Below are 15,781 nucleotides of genomic sequence, written 5' to 3'. Positions count from 1 at the left end.
ATGGTCAGTGGGGCTTATTTAATAGACAATAAGTACAAAAACAATGAGATGGTTTTAATGAAGTGGCCAAAAGATAGATAGATAGATAGATAGACTACACCTACACCACAGGAATATGATAGTTAAGTAGGACAGGACAGGGAATATACTTGGTCAAGAGAGTCCTTGAATGGATATGATTTCTTCTAAAGCTTCAGATTAAACAGTGACCACCTGAGACTGTTGAAAGAAGTAATCGGGCAAAATGGAGCAAAGTTGTCATGGTGACTGAGCATTTTTCTGTTAATTTACACAGAATAAAAGCCAGGGACGATAAAGAAACAAGGCATAACAATGAGGATGAGAACAAATTGGTGGTACTGGGTAATAATGTGACAAAGATTTTACTTTTTTTATATCATAATTCTTTACTTTAAAACTCTTCCCAACTCCATCCAAAACCCATTTTCTGTTCCCCATTTGTCATCGCATTCTTTCATTTCTTTCCATCGTTTCATTCTCACTTTACTCTCTGTCAACCTGATTTGTTTTCATTCATGCAGAGAATCTTGAGTTCCAGCAAACCAAAGCAATTTTGAGTTTCACTGCTTTATTTGACACAACAGCGGGTCTACACCGACTTCAGTTGTCTTATCAGGCTTTTGTCACCACTCCACTCCACACACACTGTTCTTTGGAGATATATCCATGTTTTCCAGAACCAAAGCTGTAGACCTTGAGACTTCACTGCTCCTCAGAGCCAAATCACTGCTAGGCGTAATGAGGAAAGACCGTGATAGCAAATACAAAGAAAGAAAGAAAGGTGAAGAGACAGCTGGGAGTAGTAAGAAACGGGACATGGTACGTTGGAGGAAAATGTCAGAATGGCAGAAAAGCGCTGGGAGATTGAGGGAGGATGCAAGGGAAGTTGAAGAGGGAGTTGAAGGGAAATGGATGAACGGATGTTCTCAGCATTTAAATAGGGCTGTCATTGTCCACTGTATTAGTAATCGAGCAATCCACTGCTTGTTTTGGCGATTACTCGCAATTATTCCAGTAGTGCCAATTATTTTGATTATTAGTCGAGTATGGCTGGCAACTTTAATTTATTAACTGAGCATTACAATAATTTTTCTGATGATTGGGCAGTGTCAGTTATTTTGATTAGTCAAGTAATGACAATTATTTGAGTTGAGTAATCTTGATTATTTGATGATTAGTCAAATAATAGCAGCTATTTTGATGAATCAAGTAATGGTAATTATTTATCAAATTATTTGAGCAAAATCAAATATTCAGTGGTTAATCAAATGAAACTAATTGTTTTAATTATGAATCAATATGTGTAGATTTGTTGAATGATTGATTAATACTAATTCTTTTTTATAGAATTGTACTGTTTTTTTAAAACATTAATTTAATACTAATTATTAGGATAATACAGATATGATATATACAATATATAATCATTTTATCGTAACAGACTCAACAGTCTAGATACAGTCTTTCAAAGAAATGCTTTTGGAAAAAGATCACTTTTTAACTTTTAATCATTGCTGATTCATCACGAAGATCAATTTGAATTGATATAGTTTTTTTAATCATCACCATGACAGCCCTATGTGGGGGGGGGGTCAGATACACGAAAGAGGGAAAATGAATGTGTGATTAGACAGGCTTGGTAAGGTCTAAAAGGCAGAGTTGGAGTGTTTTAATGGTGTTGATGTGCAGGTAAGGGGGATAGAGCTTCACTGTCTGCTGTGGTAAGGCGAGCTAGCTGGACATTGCATAAAGGTTTTTAATGGTATCAAACCAATGTGCTATTTTTTTATTGCTAGGGACGAATTAGTTTGTGTTGTTTTTACTGTCGTATTGATCATTATTGAATCTTTTTTTAATTGATTATTCTATTTATTTATTATTATTACTGCTGCTGCTGCTACATTTGCTTTAGATGCTGCTGTCAGTTATTTTGTTCCCCAAAGGACAATGACTTTTTTTTATTTCATCTTTTGTTTCTTTCACGAAACCAAAAAAACAACCATGAAAAGCTGCAATGTCTATACATTTACCAAATACATTTAAGGACGAACGCAAACGAAAAGACTGTAAAACCATGGGGGCGAAGTAAAAGAAGTGGGGAGATCAATTAGGAGAAAATATATGTATATATATGAGCTCTTTTTCACAACTCACTGCTAGTTTTTCAGGTAGGTATGTTTTGTAATAGCTGTAACTGGGTCCGTCCTGTGGTGGATTTAGTCATTTTTGTATTATTATTATTATTATTGTTATTATTTTTCATTTTGTCAATGAAATTTGAGCAATCGTTAATGTAAAGTAGGAGGCACCCAGTACTTCAAAAATATCTTTTTTTTTTTTTAATTAGATTTTTTTTTTAATTACCGCTGTTACAACTTTTTCCTTAGTGTACCATTTGTAAAAATATTGTCGCTGTCATATCAAAAGTTATTATATATAAATGAGGGGTCGAGTGAACACAGAACCTTCCCAGAAATCGCTCTGACCTGATGCATTTCCCCTCTCAAATCTGAAAAAAAAAACCTTGGGTTTCTAAAGCAGTTTCTGTTCCATAGCAACAAACTACTATAAAATGCTTAACATTTTAAAACCATAACATTTTAAATTGTTATATAACATCTTAGTTCATTACTCTGCTCTAATTGACAATCAAAAGGCTTCTAGGCCTTTGTCTGGCCTTTAACACCTTGAACAAGACCCTCAGCCCTCTCTGCTTCAGGAGCAATGTAGTATGACTGACCCTGCACTCCAACCCTGATTTCATTGAACTGAAGTCTAATGACAGTAAAAACACCTATAGTTCAGGGCTATTGAGAATGTAAAATGTCACTTTCAGTAATACTTCAGTAGCCACTTCCAAGAGGAGAGTGAGAGATGGCGAGGGCATGTTTGAAACAGTATTCAGAAGGGGACCAGATGACTGATGAATCCAACACACATAGTCCAAAATTACACGAGGGGGGGGGGGGTGTTGTTGCATTAACTTGTACTGAAGAAGTTACCATTTTAATATGCTATTTGTCAAATATTGCCAAATATTTGTGGACACCCATTCTAATGCATTGAGCTACTGTAAGTTCTCTGGAGAAGATAAACAAGGTCCTATGGGCACCATGCCTAAAGCCAGGTATGGACTAGAGGGGTATAAAGCCCCCTAGCATTGAGCTGTGGAGCAATGTGTTCTCTGGAATGCTCCTTCTATCCAATACTTTTGGGATGATTTGGGGAGTTAAGGATGAGGTGGGGAGGTGATCATCCAATATCCAGACCTCACTAACGCTTATGTCGCTGAATGCAATCAAATCCTTGCAGCAGTGCCCAGAAATCTACTGGAAAGCCATCCCTGGACAGTAGAGACAGTTACTCCAACAGAAGCATGATGACCATGTGTCCGAATACTTTTGTCCATATGGTGAATCGAAGGCTTTGTTTTGACAGTGACAATATATTTGCAGTAAAAGCACTAAATAGAAGCCTTGGGTTGTTTTAATTGAAGTTGGAAACCTGTAATGCAGTTGTGAAACCATCACGTCCCTACAAAATGACTAACTCTGCGAAGTCCATCTGATTGTGTGATTAGTACATATTGTAATCTGGTGTAGAATCTAGACGCTTGCCCAGAATCTGTAGTAGTGTGTCGGTTTGTCAGTCAGTCAGTCACTTGCTCTTTCTGTCTATAGACCCATGACATTACCCACCAAAGGTGTCAATAATGAAACAGAATCAACTTGCATTTGGTTTTCTTCTCATCACTTGCTGTGGATGTGAATACGGAGAGCCTAAAGGCTGAAAATGCTGATCATTGTTCTGGTGACGCTGATGCCTCTCCTTGGCTAGCGAGGCGGGGACGGGGGCTGCTTACTGTAGTTTCTATGCTTGTGATGCAGATGCGGGTAGGGGTACTTGTGTTTAACACAGCCTAAGCCAAGCTGTCAATCACACACACACACACAAACACACTCACAGTATGGATTTCAGATCCTTCTAAGCCCTCTGAAACCAAAAGTTCATGAATGACAACATTAATCAAAGCTTTCTGTGCTGTCAGTTGTAGGGGTCTCTGACATTATGCTGTTTGTCATACTCAGACAGACACAACAAACGCAAATACAAATACACACACACACACACAACTATACACACACATCCAGCTTATAAACTTTGAGTGTGATTGATTTTTTTGACTGTACAGCCACTTTTCCTTTTTTGATTTCCTCTTTTTTTTTCTCATTATTATTTTCAATTCTAATTTCTGCTCTACTTCAGTTTATTGAATTTATAAGTTGATGTCTGAGTTTTAAGTGTGTGTGTGTGTAACCCATTCCTTTACCACAGTAGCAGTACATGACCTCAAACATGGAACGAGAAGTAGATACAGTGAATACAGTGTTTGCCGCCGCTGCTTCAAGAGCATTAGACCTTGTTTGGAAGTCTGTATGTAGGTGCGTGTGTGGGTTTTTTTTTTTTTTCTTCTTCCTCTTCAATTTTATTATTTTATTTATTTTTTTTTTCTGTGGTGCTCAGGCATGTGCTCCTCTATTGCAGTATGATGGGAGTTTTTGTTGTTGAATTTCCCCCATCTGTAAGTAAACCAAATATTCACTATGCAGTCGGTCACTCAAATCAAGTCAGCTTGCTTTACCCCTAAAGCCTCCTGTGTATATATACACACACACACACACACACATACATACATACATACACATCCACACCGTAGAGCGCAACTGCAGATAGAGATCAATCTCAACACCTTCGTTCTGTTGTTGTTTTTCTCCTGAGAAGTGAGTGAATTAAACATATATATGTTTTTTTTCTTTTTGCCTTGAGCTAGTGCGGAGAAAATTCAAGATTTGATAAAAAGAAAAGTGTTTTATTCTTTTCTGTTTGGTTTATTTGTGTTTGAATGAGCTGACAAATATTTAAGGATTGTATTGGGGGGGCGTGGGTGGATGGGATGGAATGGGATGGGACAGGGTGGGGGGTGTATGGTCCGTGTGGGTAACAAGGTTAGACCGGGCTTAGACCAGATGGTTAGTTTGTCCAGTGCTGTAAGTAATATCAATTGCATGTTATGATCTCGGATGTAACTGCCATTGATTTTTAGACTTGTTGTCGGGAGGGGAAGTGGGGTGGGGGGGAAGTGGGGGCATAAAACTTTATCTTTATTTATATTCTGTACCTTTTCTTTTTGCAAAATGTTTGTGTTTTTCGAAAAAGACACACTTTTATGTCTCCTTACTTTTTTTTTTCCCTTCTTTTTTTTTTGGGCAATATAAAGTTTTTACTTTTACCATTGTTGCTTGATTTCAAGCTGTTGATGTAATTTCTATAGGTTCGAGATCTGTCGTGTTTTTTTATGTGTCATGCTTAGCAGCCTGGTTGCGTAATGGATTTAAAAAAAAAAAAAGAAACGTCTTTTATACGTTTAGGAAACCAAATTGTTTTGTCCTCCCTCATTTTAAATCCATTGCAACTTTTTGTTTTGTTTGTTTGCTTGTTTTTTGTTGTATTGTCTTTCTTGTCTGTTGTTGCTATTATTATATTTTTACTATTATCTTCAGGGTTAATATCACACCAAATTGTTGAGAGAAGATGGGCGTAGATTTGTAAAGATTTGGTCTTTCTTTCATCAAAGGTGTGTCTTTTTCTTTTCACCCTGTAATGTTTTTTTTTTTTTTTTTTTAAGAGTCTGTTGACCATGATTTTATCCCAACTTTAGCTCCTATCATTCGTGTGTATCTAGATTTCACTTTCTTGAGCCGTTATCAGTTTCCTAATGCTGTATAGAGCTAAATGGTTAGAATGTCTCTTATCATGTGCAAACGTCACCATTCATAGCTGCTCTTGCACTGAAGGGTTTTTTTTGTTGTTTTTTTTTTTTGTTGTTGAGAGACATGATAAAAAAACAAATCCGTTTAAATCCACCAATTGTAGAATTTCCGAGCTCCAGACGAATGCTGCAATAAGCGGCTGTTTAAGTCTAGCTAAAAACTCTTTTGGATGCAGATAGTCTGCTGTCCTGCATAAGATGATGCGTGTAGTTGCCCATAAAGAAATTGGTGTCATTAGTGGTTAGCTTGGATGCTGTTGGTTTGCTGTTGTTGGCACCTCCGTGACTCCAGTCCCAATACTGTAAAATACCACTGCTAGACTTTTGCTTTCGTGCCAACAGCAACTGTAATCAGAGCGCTTCATTTTTGTCCCCGTTACTAGAATTATACTAGAATGATCCGTCTACAGGGATTAGTTTGATTTGATACAGTAAGTAGATAAAAACGTTTAACAGTGTCATCAGCCAAGCTTCCTTTCCAGCTTGGGATTTTTATTATAATTTTTTTTTTGCTTTCAGCATCTTGAAAGACTCTTTAGTCAAGAACAAAATGAAATATCCCAGACTCTTGTTTTATGCAAGACACAACCATTATAGCTTTATTGTAGCTCTTGTGTTTCTTTCCATTATTTAATTTCTACCCCTTTTAGTCTCGTTTCCTCAATATTTTAAATGAAAGAAATGCCATTATATTGTGAATACCTCAGGATTTTTTGAGAAAAAGAAAAAAACATTTAAAAACTTAAAACAAATAAATACAAAAAAAAATCTTCCAACAAGTGTGTGTGTGGGTCATTCTTACAGGAAAACTCTTATTGAGGTCTTCTGACTTATCATAATACATGCCCCTCATAAAAACAAAGGCACAGTTTGGGTTTGGTCAGGTCAGTGGTGAAAGAAAATATTTCAACAATTTTAGGCATTAATTCATTTAGATTTATTATTTAGCAATTGTTACCTTTACAGTACAGAAATCATCCATTACAGCATCAGTCGCTTTTGATTTAGTACTGCAAAAACATATACATTTAAACCAGTATTGTTTTCTTTCTTAATCAGTGCAAAAGACGCTAAAGCAACCTAAATGAGACCTTTGTGTAGTCCATGGTCATATTCCTTTTTCCACAGAGTAGACCATTCTGGTCTTGTTTTTTAGTGGTTAAAAACATGTTTTTTTGTTTTTTAAGTGATAAAACAAATAAATAAAAAATAATTGGCAACCCTTTAAGTATGTGTGGAACACAATCAGTAGGAATAATGAGATCGGAAAGGAAAGACGCAGTTCACCTCAGACTGAGCACTTGCAGGTTTCCACTGGAGGAGAAGGAAGGCCGTAAAGCTAAGGTAGGACACTGGAACAGAGGATCAAGGGGCTCCATTATGAGCTACAGCACAGAGAGACGAAGGAATGTTGGGGTGGGGGGTACGCGTGTCCTTCTGCATGGCTGTTTTAGCTGTGTGAAAAAGTGCAATTATTTATAAAAAAAAAAAAAAAAAAAAAGGCATCCTTCTTGGACATGCAAGCAGAACAGCAGCTGAAAGAAGAACGAACACTGGCACACAGACAGATATTTCTCATTCTGTTGAATAAAAACCTTTTTCAGAGGTGCTAATGAATGAAGGCTTTCAGATAGAACTCTTCTTTTGCATAATAGCTTTCATTCCTAATTAGCAAATTAAGCATTTGTGGGGGACGTTTCCCTTCAGAAACCCCCCAGGGAGACACTTTTGATTTATTCTTGCCTTTCCATCCTAGTCTTTAAAAAAAAAAAAGATGTTTAGGAGTTTCACTTGTATTTTGCATATGACATGGCTTAGTGCTTATTAACTGACATGAAGTAACAGGAAAGCCCCCCCATGATGCTTATATTTACAAATGTTATGTGTGCAGAAATCTGAACAGCAGATTGTTCTTAGTGAATTTTTAAAGTTCGTTTAATTTTCTTCTACATACTGACTCCTTAAAGCTAGTTCCACATCTCCACTTTCCCACTTCAATCATTCCGTCCCTACATTTCTAGGTTCTTACAGTAGTTGCATCACACACACTACATCATTATATACCTTTCCTGCTATATATATTACTTTCAAGTTCATCATTACAATCAATCTACATACTGTTAATCCTTTTTTCCAGAGGCAAGACAATGGGATTTACACTGAACAGATCAAATTCCAAATTCGATTTGGAAAGTCTGCTGAATGGAACAGAACCAGCAACAAGCCTTTTCCTATAGCTTTGAATGGAGTGGGTAATGTATAGCAGTGCTAAGTGAATGAGTGAGGGTTTAAGGGAACGGTTGTGTGTGATACCCTGTGATGGACTGGCGTCCTGCCCAGGGGGTATTTCTGTCTTGCGCCCAGTGTTTCTGAGTAGGCTCTGGATCCAAGCATATACGTGAATATTAAGATCAAAGGTTTCCTTGCACCTCCTTAAAAGACACAGGGTAGGTATATTGTCTATGCTAAATGAAGTGAAGGACTGGCACCCTATTCAAGGAGTACTCCTGTCTTGCACTCAGTATTGCTGGGGAGGCTCTGGACTCAAACCAGAAAAAAATGGAAAAGGGAAAAAGAGATCTGGAGGTTTCCTAACCCCTCCCACCCCCAAAAAACACATATGTTAGGTGAATTGGCCATGTAAATTGAGTGTCTGAGTGAATGGGGGTGCGGTGCCCTGCAATAGACTGGCACCCTGTGTTTCCAGGTAGGCTCCAGACCCACCGGAACCATGGCATGTTCCATGAATGTGAATCTGTTCGTCATCAAATGCAACTCTCCTGTATGCTAGTAAACCTCAGAACGTCTTCCAACTACTTACTAGTACTAGTCTACTCGACTGCAGATCCTGTTGTAAGCATTCTCTTACCCAAGAGAGTTCTTCCATTTCTAGAAGAAACTGCACACACACAGACATACAGTTCCAACAATGGTAATGGTGGGTTGCCATACCAAGTGAAACAAGGACATTATACAGTTTGTGCTGTACTGGCCATCACTGGAAAAAGTGGGCATCACTGGGCCCTATGGAATTTGTCTGCAGTCCTTCAGAATGAAAAAAAGAAGAAAAAAGCCCCTAAATTCAGGTAGAGACACTTCTTCACACGCGGTTACAAATCCCATAAAACACTGGAGTGGGATTTCGGTTCTAAGAGACATTTTGTTTTCCCTCCCAAAAACAAGGGGCGAGCGAGCATGTGTCACAGTTCTTGCTTGGGTTTTAGTAGTGTTGCTGTATGTTGTGAAGCACAGTTATCTTTGGTTGACCTCTATCTCTCTCCATGTTTCTCCACTACTTCGCTTTCTCCACGTCTCCTCCTCCTCGTTCTGCTCCAGAACCGAACATTTGGGCGCTACTTCCTTTTCACGTGCCTTCTGACGTGTGGACACACCTCTGGACGCATCGCTTCCTGTCAGCAGTCGGACAGCTCGGAGCACGTGTTCGAGTCGCTGGGGTTCTTCCTCCTCTGACGGAGCGATTTGTCCTCGTCCTACACACGCACAAACACACACAGACACTGAGTATTTACGCTAATCACCTTTCAGATGTTTGGACTATTTTCTATATTGTAAGACCAATCTGGATGCCTATAAAATTGCACAGGTTTAAAATCAATTAAGACATTTTAGATGTGTCCACAGTCAGACATACAAACATGTCGCCATTTTGTAAAATATACTGTTTTTATGATGAATATGCTATTCACGTGAGTAGAGTAGGGCTGCTGAAGGTATGATCTAATAAGGGTCCAGCTGTGTTTTAAGTTTTTTATTGCGTGGATCACGCTGGACCCTCTACTTGCAGCCTCTGTCATTCTTGCATCATACATCACCCTTTCCCCTAATTATGTCAGTACGACAGCAAAGCAAACCAGGATTAAACTGTAACAATGTATCATTTTCTTGCTTGGCCTGGACCAAGTCAACCGAACCGAAGTATAAAAACACCCTTAGTGTGAAGCAGGTGTGTGTATGTGTGTTTAAGTGTTTTTTTTTGTTGTTGCTGTTGTTGTTGTTTTTTTATTCTCACCGCCTGAAAGACACCATTTGCTCCCCACTCCCCAGGTGAGTGGTCTTCAGGGTCATAAGCTTCATCCTCCTCTTCCTCACCTTCCTCTTCCCTCACTGTGTCCATCCCGTCTTCCTCATACTCTGTTAGACCATCTGATTCCTCTGCTGCACAAACACACATAACAACACAAACACAACACTTATATTGTTTATTGTTTATGAATTATTATGCAGCTTCTGATGTGAGCCTTTTTTTTTATTTTTTTTTTTTAGCAAAATGACCTTTGCAGGCCTGCAGGCCTGTTCTGCTGGTCTCAGGGGTAAAGCAATGGAGAATTCAATGATTATGAATGTTAATTATGGAACAAAACTATGTCATGTTTATGTAAAATGTGTTTGATATTTATTTGTGTTTCATATTTAGCTCTTAGCGGTTACTGAGGCTTGTTCAAATGCAAACATACTGCGTTAAGTCCCCCTGCTGGAGAAATTTCATTCCATCAATCATTGCCTCTGAAGCATCATCTTTGGTCAATAAATGTAATAAATTTCAATCATCTGCAATATCCGATTATGTCATTCTATTGTCCAGGTCTACTTCATTTCCAGTTAGCAGTAAGTTACCGTCAGCCCCCACGTAGCTCTGCACCGGCTCAATCCTGGACACAATTTCAGCCAGGTCAGTGAAGTCTGCCCCGGGACACGTGCAGCTCTGCCACACAACAAAAAACAATAAGGTTTTAAGGTTAAAAAAACTCCCACCCTGAGTCAGCGTTCTGTTTTATTTTGTAAGTGTATTCATTAGAACCCGCTTGTAAAGTACTGATTCACATCAGCATTCAAACTTAAATCTGGATACTCAGGTATTGAAGAACAGCATGTAGAAAATTGCACTCAATAATAAACATCCAGGCCCCAGATCAGAAAACAAGTAATTAATCCGCATTTAAACTTTTAGTCAAATACTAAAATATATTAAGACAATAAAAAAAGAAAGACAGCATATGAGGCTAAAAATCACATGTTTTGTCAGCACTCACATCAGTTTTCTTGCTGTCAGTGTAGTCGGCCGAGCGGTGATCCTTCAGCATGTTCTGAATGATATCACCACGAGCCCAGCTGGTGAACAACAGTTTCCCGTGCTGGTAGCCCACATCCTGCACATGTTAAACACACAAGTGGTTATCCTGACACCAGACACTACCAGTCATCTACTAATAATATGGCTAATATTAGCACTGATTTTAACAGGCTAAAATTCTAAAATTCTTATCTACACACATGCATAGGTTTGGGCACGCTTGATCAAAAATTCTGTTACTGTGAAAAGCTAAGAAGATGAACTGATATCCAAAAGGTATGCAGTTAAAGATAAAGTGTTTTTTAGCCGTTTCCTCATTTCACACTGTATTTACATAATGGCAGTTAATAGTATTAGTGGAGGTTAAGTTTTCTAAAAAGAAATAATCATAAGATTAAGCCAAATTAAACCCACTGTTTGAATCCAAAACAAAATGAAGCATACTCTGAAGTGATAGTGCACTATTCTACTGTGCAGCATCATCTATCATTATTTTCAGCTATTTAAACTGTCTTCAAATGATCGATATTGCAAATATATTTAAATATATTTTATGTATTTATTTAAACATCATTTACATCTGTGGCAAAGCATTAAAGAAATCATTAATATCGACTTTCTCCTCTTGCACATACAATATATGGATAAATGTATTGAGACATACCTCTTAATAATTGACTTTAGGTGTATAAAATCAAGCAACTCTAGCACTCCAGTCTGCCTTTGCAAACATCAGTAAAAAAACAATGGGTGGTTCTAAAGAGCTCACTGAATTCCAGTGTAGTACTGCAATAGGATGCCACTGCTGCAACAAGTGAGTTGGTGAAAAATATTTTCTCCTAGAAATTCTACTATCAACTGTGAGTGGTATTATTAAAAAGTGGAAGCATTTAGGAACCACAGCAGCTCAGCCACGTAGTGACAGAACACTACACAAAGTTACAGAGCATAAAGTGCTAAGGCACATACAGCATTAACGCTCTGCTGACTCACTTCAATTAGGTGTTGTTTTAGCACCTTAACATAATATAACAAGTCAACTGTAAAGTGTGCAATCTGTGGAAATAAAAAAAAAACACTTGCACTCACATAGATTTCATCAAACTTGCCAAAGTCCATAGTCTTGAAACGGTCTATGGGAGGACGGATGTACTCGCAGTAGGCGCTCTTCTTGACCACCTCCAGCTGCCGTACACAGGACACATAGGCCAGCCGGGACTGAATTTCAGCCATGTCAGGAACCTAATAGAGGTAAATGTTCAGTCAGTTTAATCAGTCATTACTAAAGTTGTACACAAAGGATATTTTTAAAAGTACTTGATCAAAAATATTTTATACAAACCACCTGCACATCTGTGTTACAAATGAAATCATAAACTTTGTGTCCAGCGCCTTTCATGCAAGTGCAAACGTTGCAACTAACCCCATAGAAGAGTTAACAGGCTAGTTAATTCAAACAAAGTTAATCTAGTTAAAAAGTTTGTCTAGTTAATCCAAACAAACGATAACTAAATCTACATTGTTCTACATTGTTTGAACCAGATGAACTCCTCCCCACACTCAGCTGTTAGACTGCAAAAGGCATTTAGAACATTTAGCAGACTGGAGTGGTGGTGCATTGTTCAACTGTGCAGCGACTATTTTACATTCACAGCTACTATGTTACATTCACAAAGTGCGTTTCCAAGGACTATTTTAGAAAGGACATTAGAACATTTAAAAAAATCATATTAACAAATACTGATTCTTCAAACTTTTCACCTAGTGTAAATTACTGATGGCAGCCAAGTACCATCAATCCAGCTCTAAAAATGTGCTGACTGTAGCTCAAGTCAAATCAAAAAGTTCCAGGCTGTGAACCTGAAGTTGTCTTAGGTGTAATGTCTGCTAACTGGGAAGTGGCTGCTCAGGAATGTTTTTTTTCCTGTTATATCCTAATGACAGGCCCTAGATCAGCAGATAGTTTCAGCCTGGCTGTGAGACACTCCACATGTTCCTGTAATGTTGATAACAACAATCTGTTCCACCATTTCTCTTTTTCTACCTCCCCACCTTTACTTTCTCTGCCCAGGGGTTGATCCGTTTCCACAGTAACCACCAGCCGGACAGGCTGTCGCCGTAGTTACAGAGATCGGTCTCATCCTGGCTTCCCACATCAATGGCAATGACCGTTTTGGCACCTATGTTCCGGGCAATGTCCGCTGTGGGGCAACATAATCGCAAGCAAAGACACACGCACACACACACAAACACACATACACACACACACATACACACACACACATACACATACACATACACATACACATACACACATACACATACACATACACACACACACACATACATCCAAGGGGGAGCAGGAAGAAGCAAACTTTTCTGTTAATATTTCATCACAAAGGTACAGTTTTCATTTTGTTACAAGTCACTACCACCAGGAAGCTGCACACCGTTGAAGTGAGCTGTGCTCTAATTTAGCAGAGCTTACATCAACTTTCACACAGATTCACCAGGCTGTCACTTTTGATTGTATCTGCCCCCCCCCCACACACACAATTTGTACGTGAAAAAAGACTCCTAGAAAACTCAGGCTCTGTCCACAAATATCTTTTAATTTTTTTGGTTTTTGTTTGCATTTTGACCTCCCATCCACACTGAGTATCCACCATTTTTTTGGGTGGATGGGGAAAATGGAGCTTTCTAAAAATACTGACATCACAACGCATGCATATTTCTGGCTCAATCTCAAATACAACCTAACTCCCTACATAGTGAACTACAAACGTCATAACACTACAGTGTCTACACACAGATAGCACTAGATTTCAGATTTTAACATATGAATAAATGTCCATACTGTTCTATTACAAATGTTCAAATGTTCAAATACAATGCTGTTTAGATTTAGATTCTGTAATTGAATGACTTGCATAGTACACTACATAGGACATAGTGTGTAATTTGGGAATAAACCTTTTTTTCCTTCTTCATGGCATTTTGAAGTCTCTCTTCATGCTCATCTAGGGTTTTTGTCTCTGTGTGTACGGGAATACTTTCAAAAACAGACAGAGTGAAATCTCTCTCTATTGTTTTAATAAAATATCCAGATATGTGTGGACATTGCCTCAGACGTCTCTGGATAAAGTGCCAAAATTGGCATCAGACACTCATTACCCATAAATGCAGGTAAATTTTTTATAAGGTATAAGGCAATCAATGTTAATGAGTAATGGAGACAGCACCTTATTAACAACTTATTATAAAGCTCCAAAATGCACAAGGAGTGTGGTTAACACAGCCTACTGGTGGGTTTGTTTCTAGAGAGCCATCAGACTGGGAGAAGTCATCATTTTGCATTCACAAACAAATTGATGCTACATGCTCAGTTCAAGCTGATCAAACTGAATAGGGGAAAAATACTGTTTTCTGCATAATTTAAAAAATATGTATCTGGGCAATAAGAGATTTTTGCTTGTAAAAACATCATTAAACATTAGAACAGACACATATAAACAAACACTGTATAAGTACAGTAAAAAGTAACAAGAATTTCTCATTGAAAAGAAAGTAGCTTGTGAGAATAAAGCTTGGTTCCAGGTCTTTTCTGGACGCCCCCAGCCAGCATGTGGACGTGTTCAATTCACCATTCACAAGCTCACCTTAACTTAAAATCATTAGCCACCAAACCAGGTGTTGGATGATAACTATAAATAAGACTCCAATGAGGAGATGTTTTTTATGAACACAGTAATGTAAAACCTTCTTTTTATATGAATGCTCTTAGTAATTATTCTGATATTAGTGTTTTACTAAGCAAATACACACTCACTGCCCAGAAAAGAAGCTTCTACAATCTAATTTTCTTAGTTACTTTAAATGTTAGCATGGTATTGTATATATATATGACATGTCTAAATGCTAAATGCACAGGATATGGATACTGTATGGCTGAAGGATAAGTAAATGTGCTTTCCCCAGTCAATGACTCTTTCATGGTCAACATAAAATTCAAGATTTCACAAACACATGTGAATCTATACAATGTTGTTGAAACCTGAATGCTCTGAATGTTACAATCATTTTAACAAAATAATTTTTTTTTAATTGTTAATTTTTAAATTAAGATGAATTACATGGTTTGTTTACACATTGTAATAATGTACGAGTCAGCATTCAGCACTAAGCCAATATTGTAACATGCAGAGTCAAGTCTTATAACACATGCAAATAGGTCTTTTAATCAGCAAAACAATATACAATATTGCCGTCACACGAAAACCTTGAATCTCCAAAATAGCAACTTTACAGGACAAGGAAAAATCTTCTTAACTTTTAATGGACGTCAATGTAAAAAGATTTCATTCCAAGTCTTTTAGGAGAAATTCTATTGGTCCATTCATAATGAAATTCTCACACAATGTAAAGAAAAACCTGCCAGATTCCAATTATGTCAAAAAGTGAAAAATGTAAAAAAAAAAAAAAAAAAAGTTTTCGAATGACAGTAACAATATATTCCCCACTGTCTCAGTCCAGTCTGTGGTATAACACTGAACACCGTCTGGTTAAAATATCTTTCTATTTTGCAACAAATAATTTTTTTTTAAAAAAAGTGGCATTAAATCTTCACTTATGGTTCAGAAAAACTCCTTAATTCATTGTAATATCCATATGCCAGCCGAATCATGAATCAGACAGAACGCTAAACATAAACTGACCGACAGAGGGGTTTTTAAGATGTTGCCTGTTTAGAGGTGGGTGGAGATGGGATTAGATTACCAGATAATGAGGATAAAGATAATCTCAATTCATCTCATTCCACCGTCACTCTGAACAGCACA

At 37.7% G+C, this 15,781-nt stretch overlaps 1 protein-coding gene across 6 annotated transcripts in view; it reads right to left on the bottom strand.

Moving 5' to 3' along the window:
- Window positions 1–6,764: 6,764 nt before the first annotated feature.
- The window catches only part of pnpla6 (patatin-like phospholipase domain containing 6), a 42,717-nt gene continuing 33,700 nt past the window's right edge, over window positions 6,765–15,781 (bottom strand). For all 6 annotated transcript variants that reach the window (XM_072657821.1, XM_072657820.1, XM_072657817.1 and 3 more), the window contains 6 exons: window positions 12,996–13,144; window positions 12,033–12,185; window positions 10,903–11,019; window positions 10,487–10,574; window positions 9,882–10,027; window positions 6,765–9,342 (listed from right to left, as the gene is read on the bottom strand). In XM_072657821.1, the coding sequence (XP_072513922.1) occupies window positions 9,265–9,342; window positions 9,882–10,027; window positions 10,487–10,574; window positions 10,903–11,019; window positions 12,033–12,185; window positions 12,996–13,144 (731 nt within the window). In that variant the 3' untranslated portion in view covers window positions 6,765–9,264. The remainder of the gene's footprint in view (window positions 9,343–9,881; window positions 10,028–10,486; window positions 10,575–10,902; window positions 11,020–12,032; window positions 12,186–12,995; window positions 13,145–15,781) is intronic.

Source organism: Salminus brasiliensis, chromosome 15 (genome assembly GCF_030463535.1).
Source record: "Salminus brasiliensis chromosome 15, fSalBra1.hap2, whole genome shotgun sequence".
Classification (NCBI taxonomy): Eukaryota; Metazoa; Chordata; class Actinopteri; order Characiformes; family Bryconidae; genus Salminus; species Salminus brasiliensis.
The sequence above is the reverse complement of the archived record's forward strand: the minus strand, read 5'-3'. Positions and strand labels throughout refer to the sequence as shown.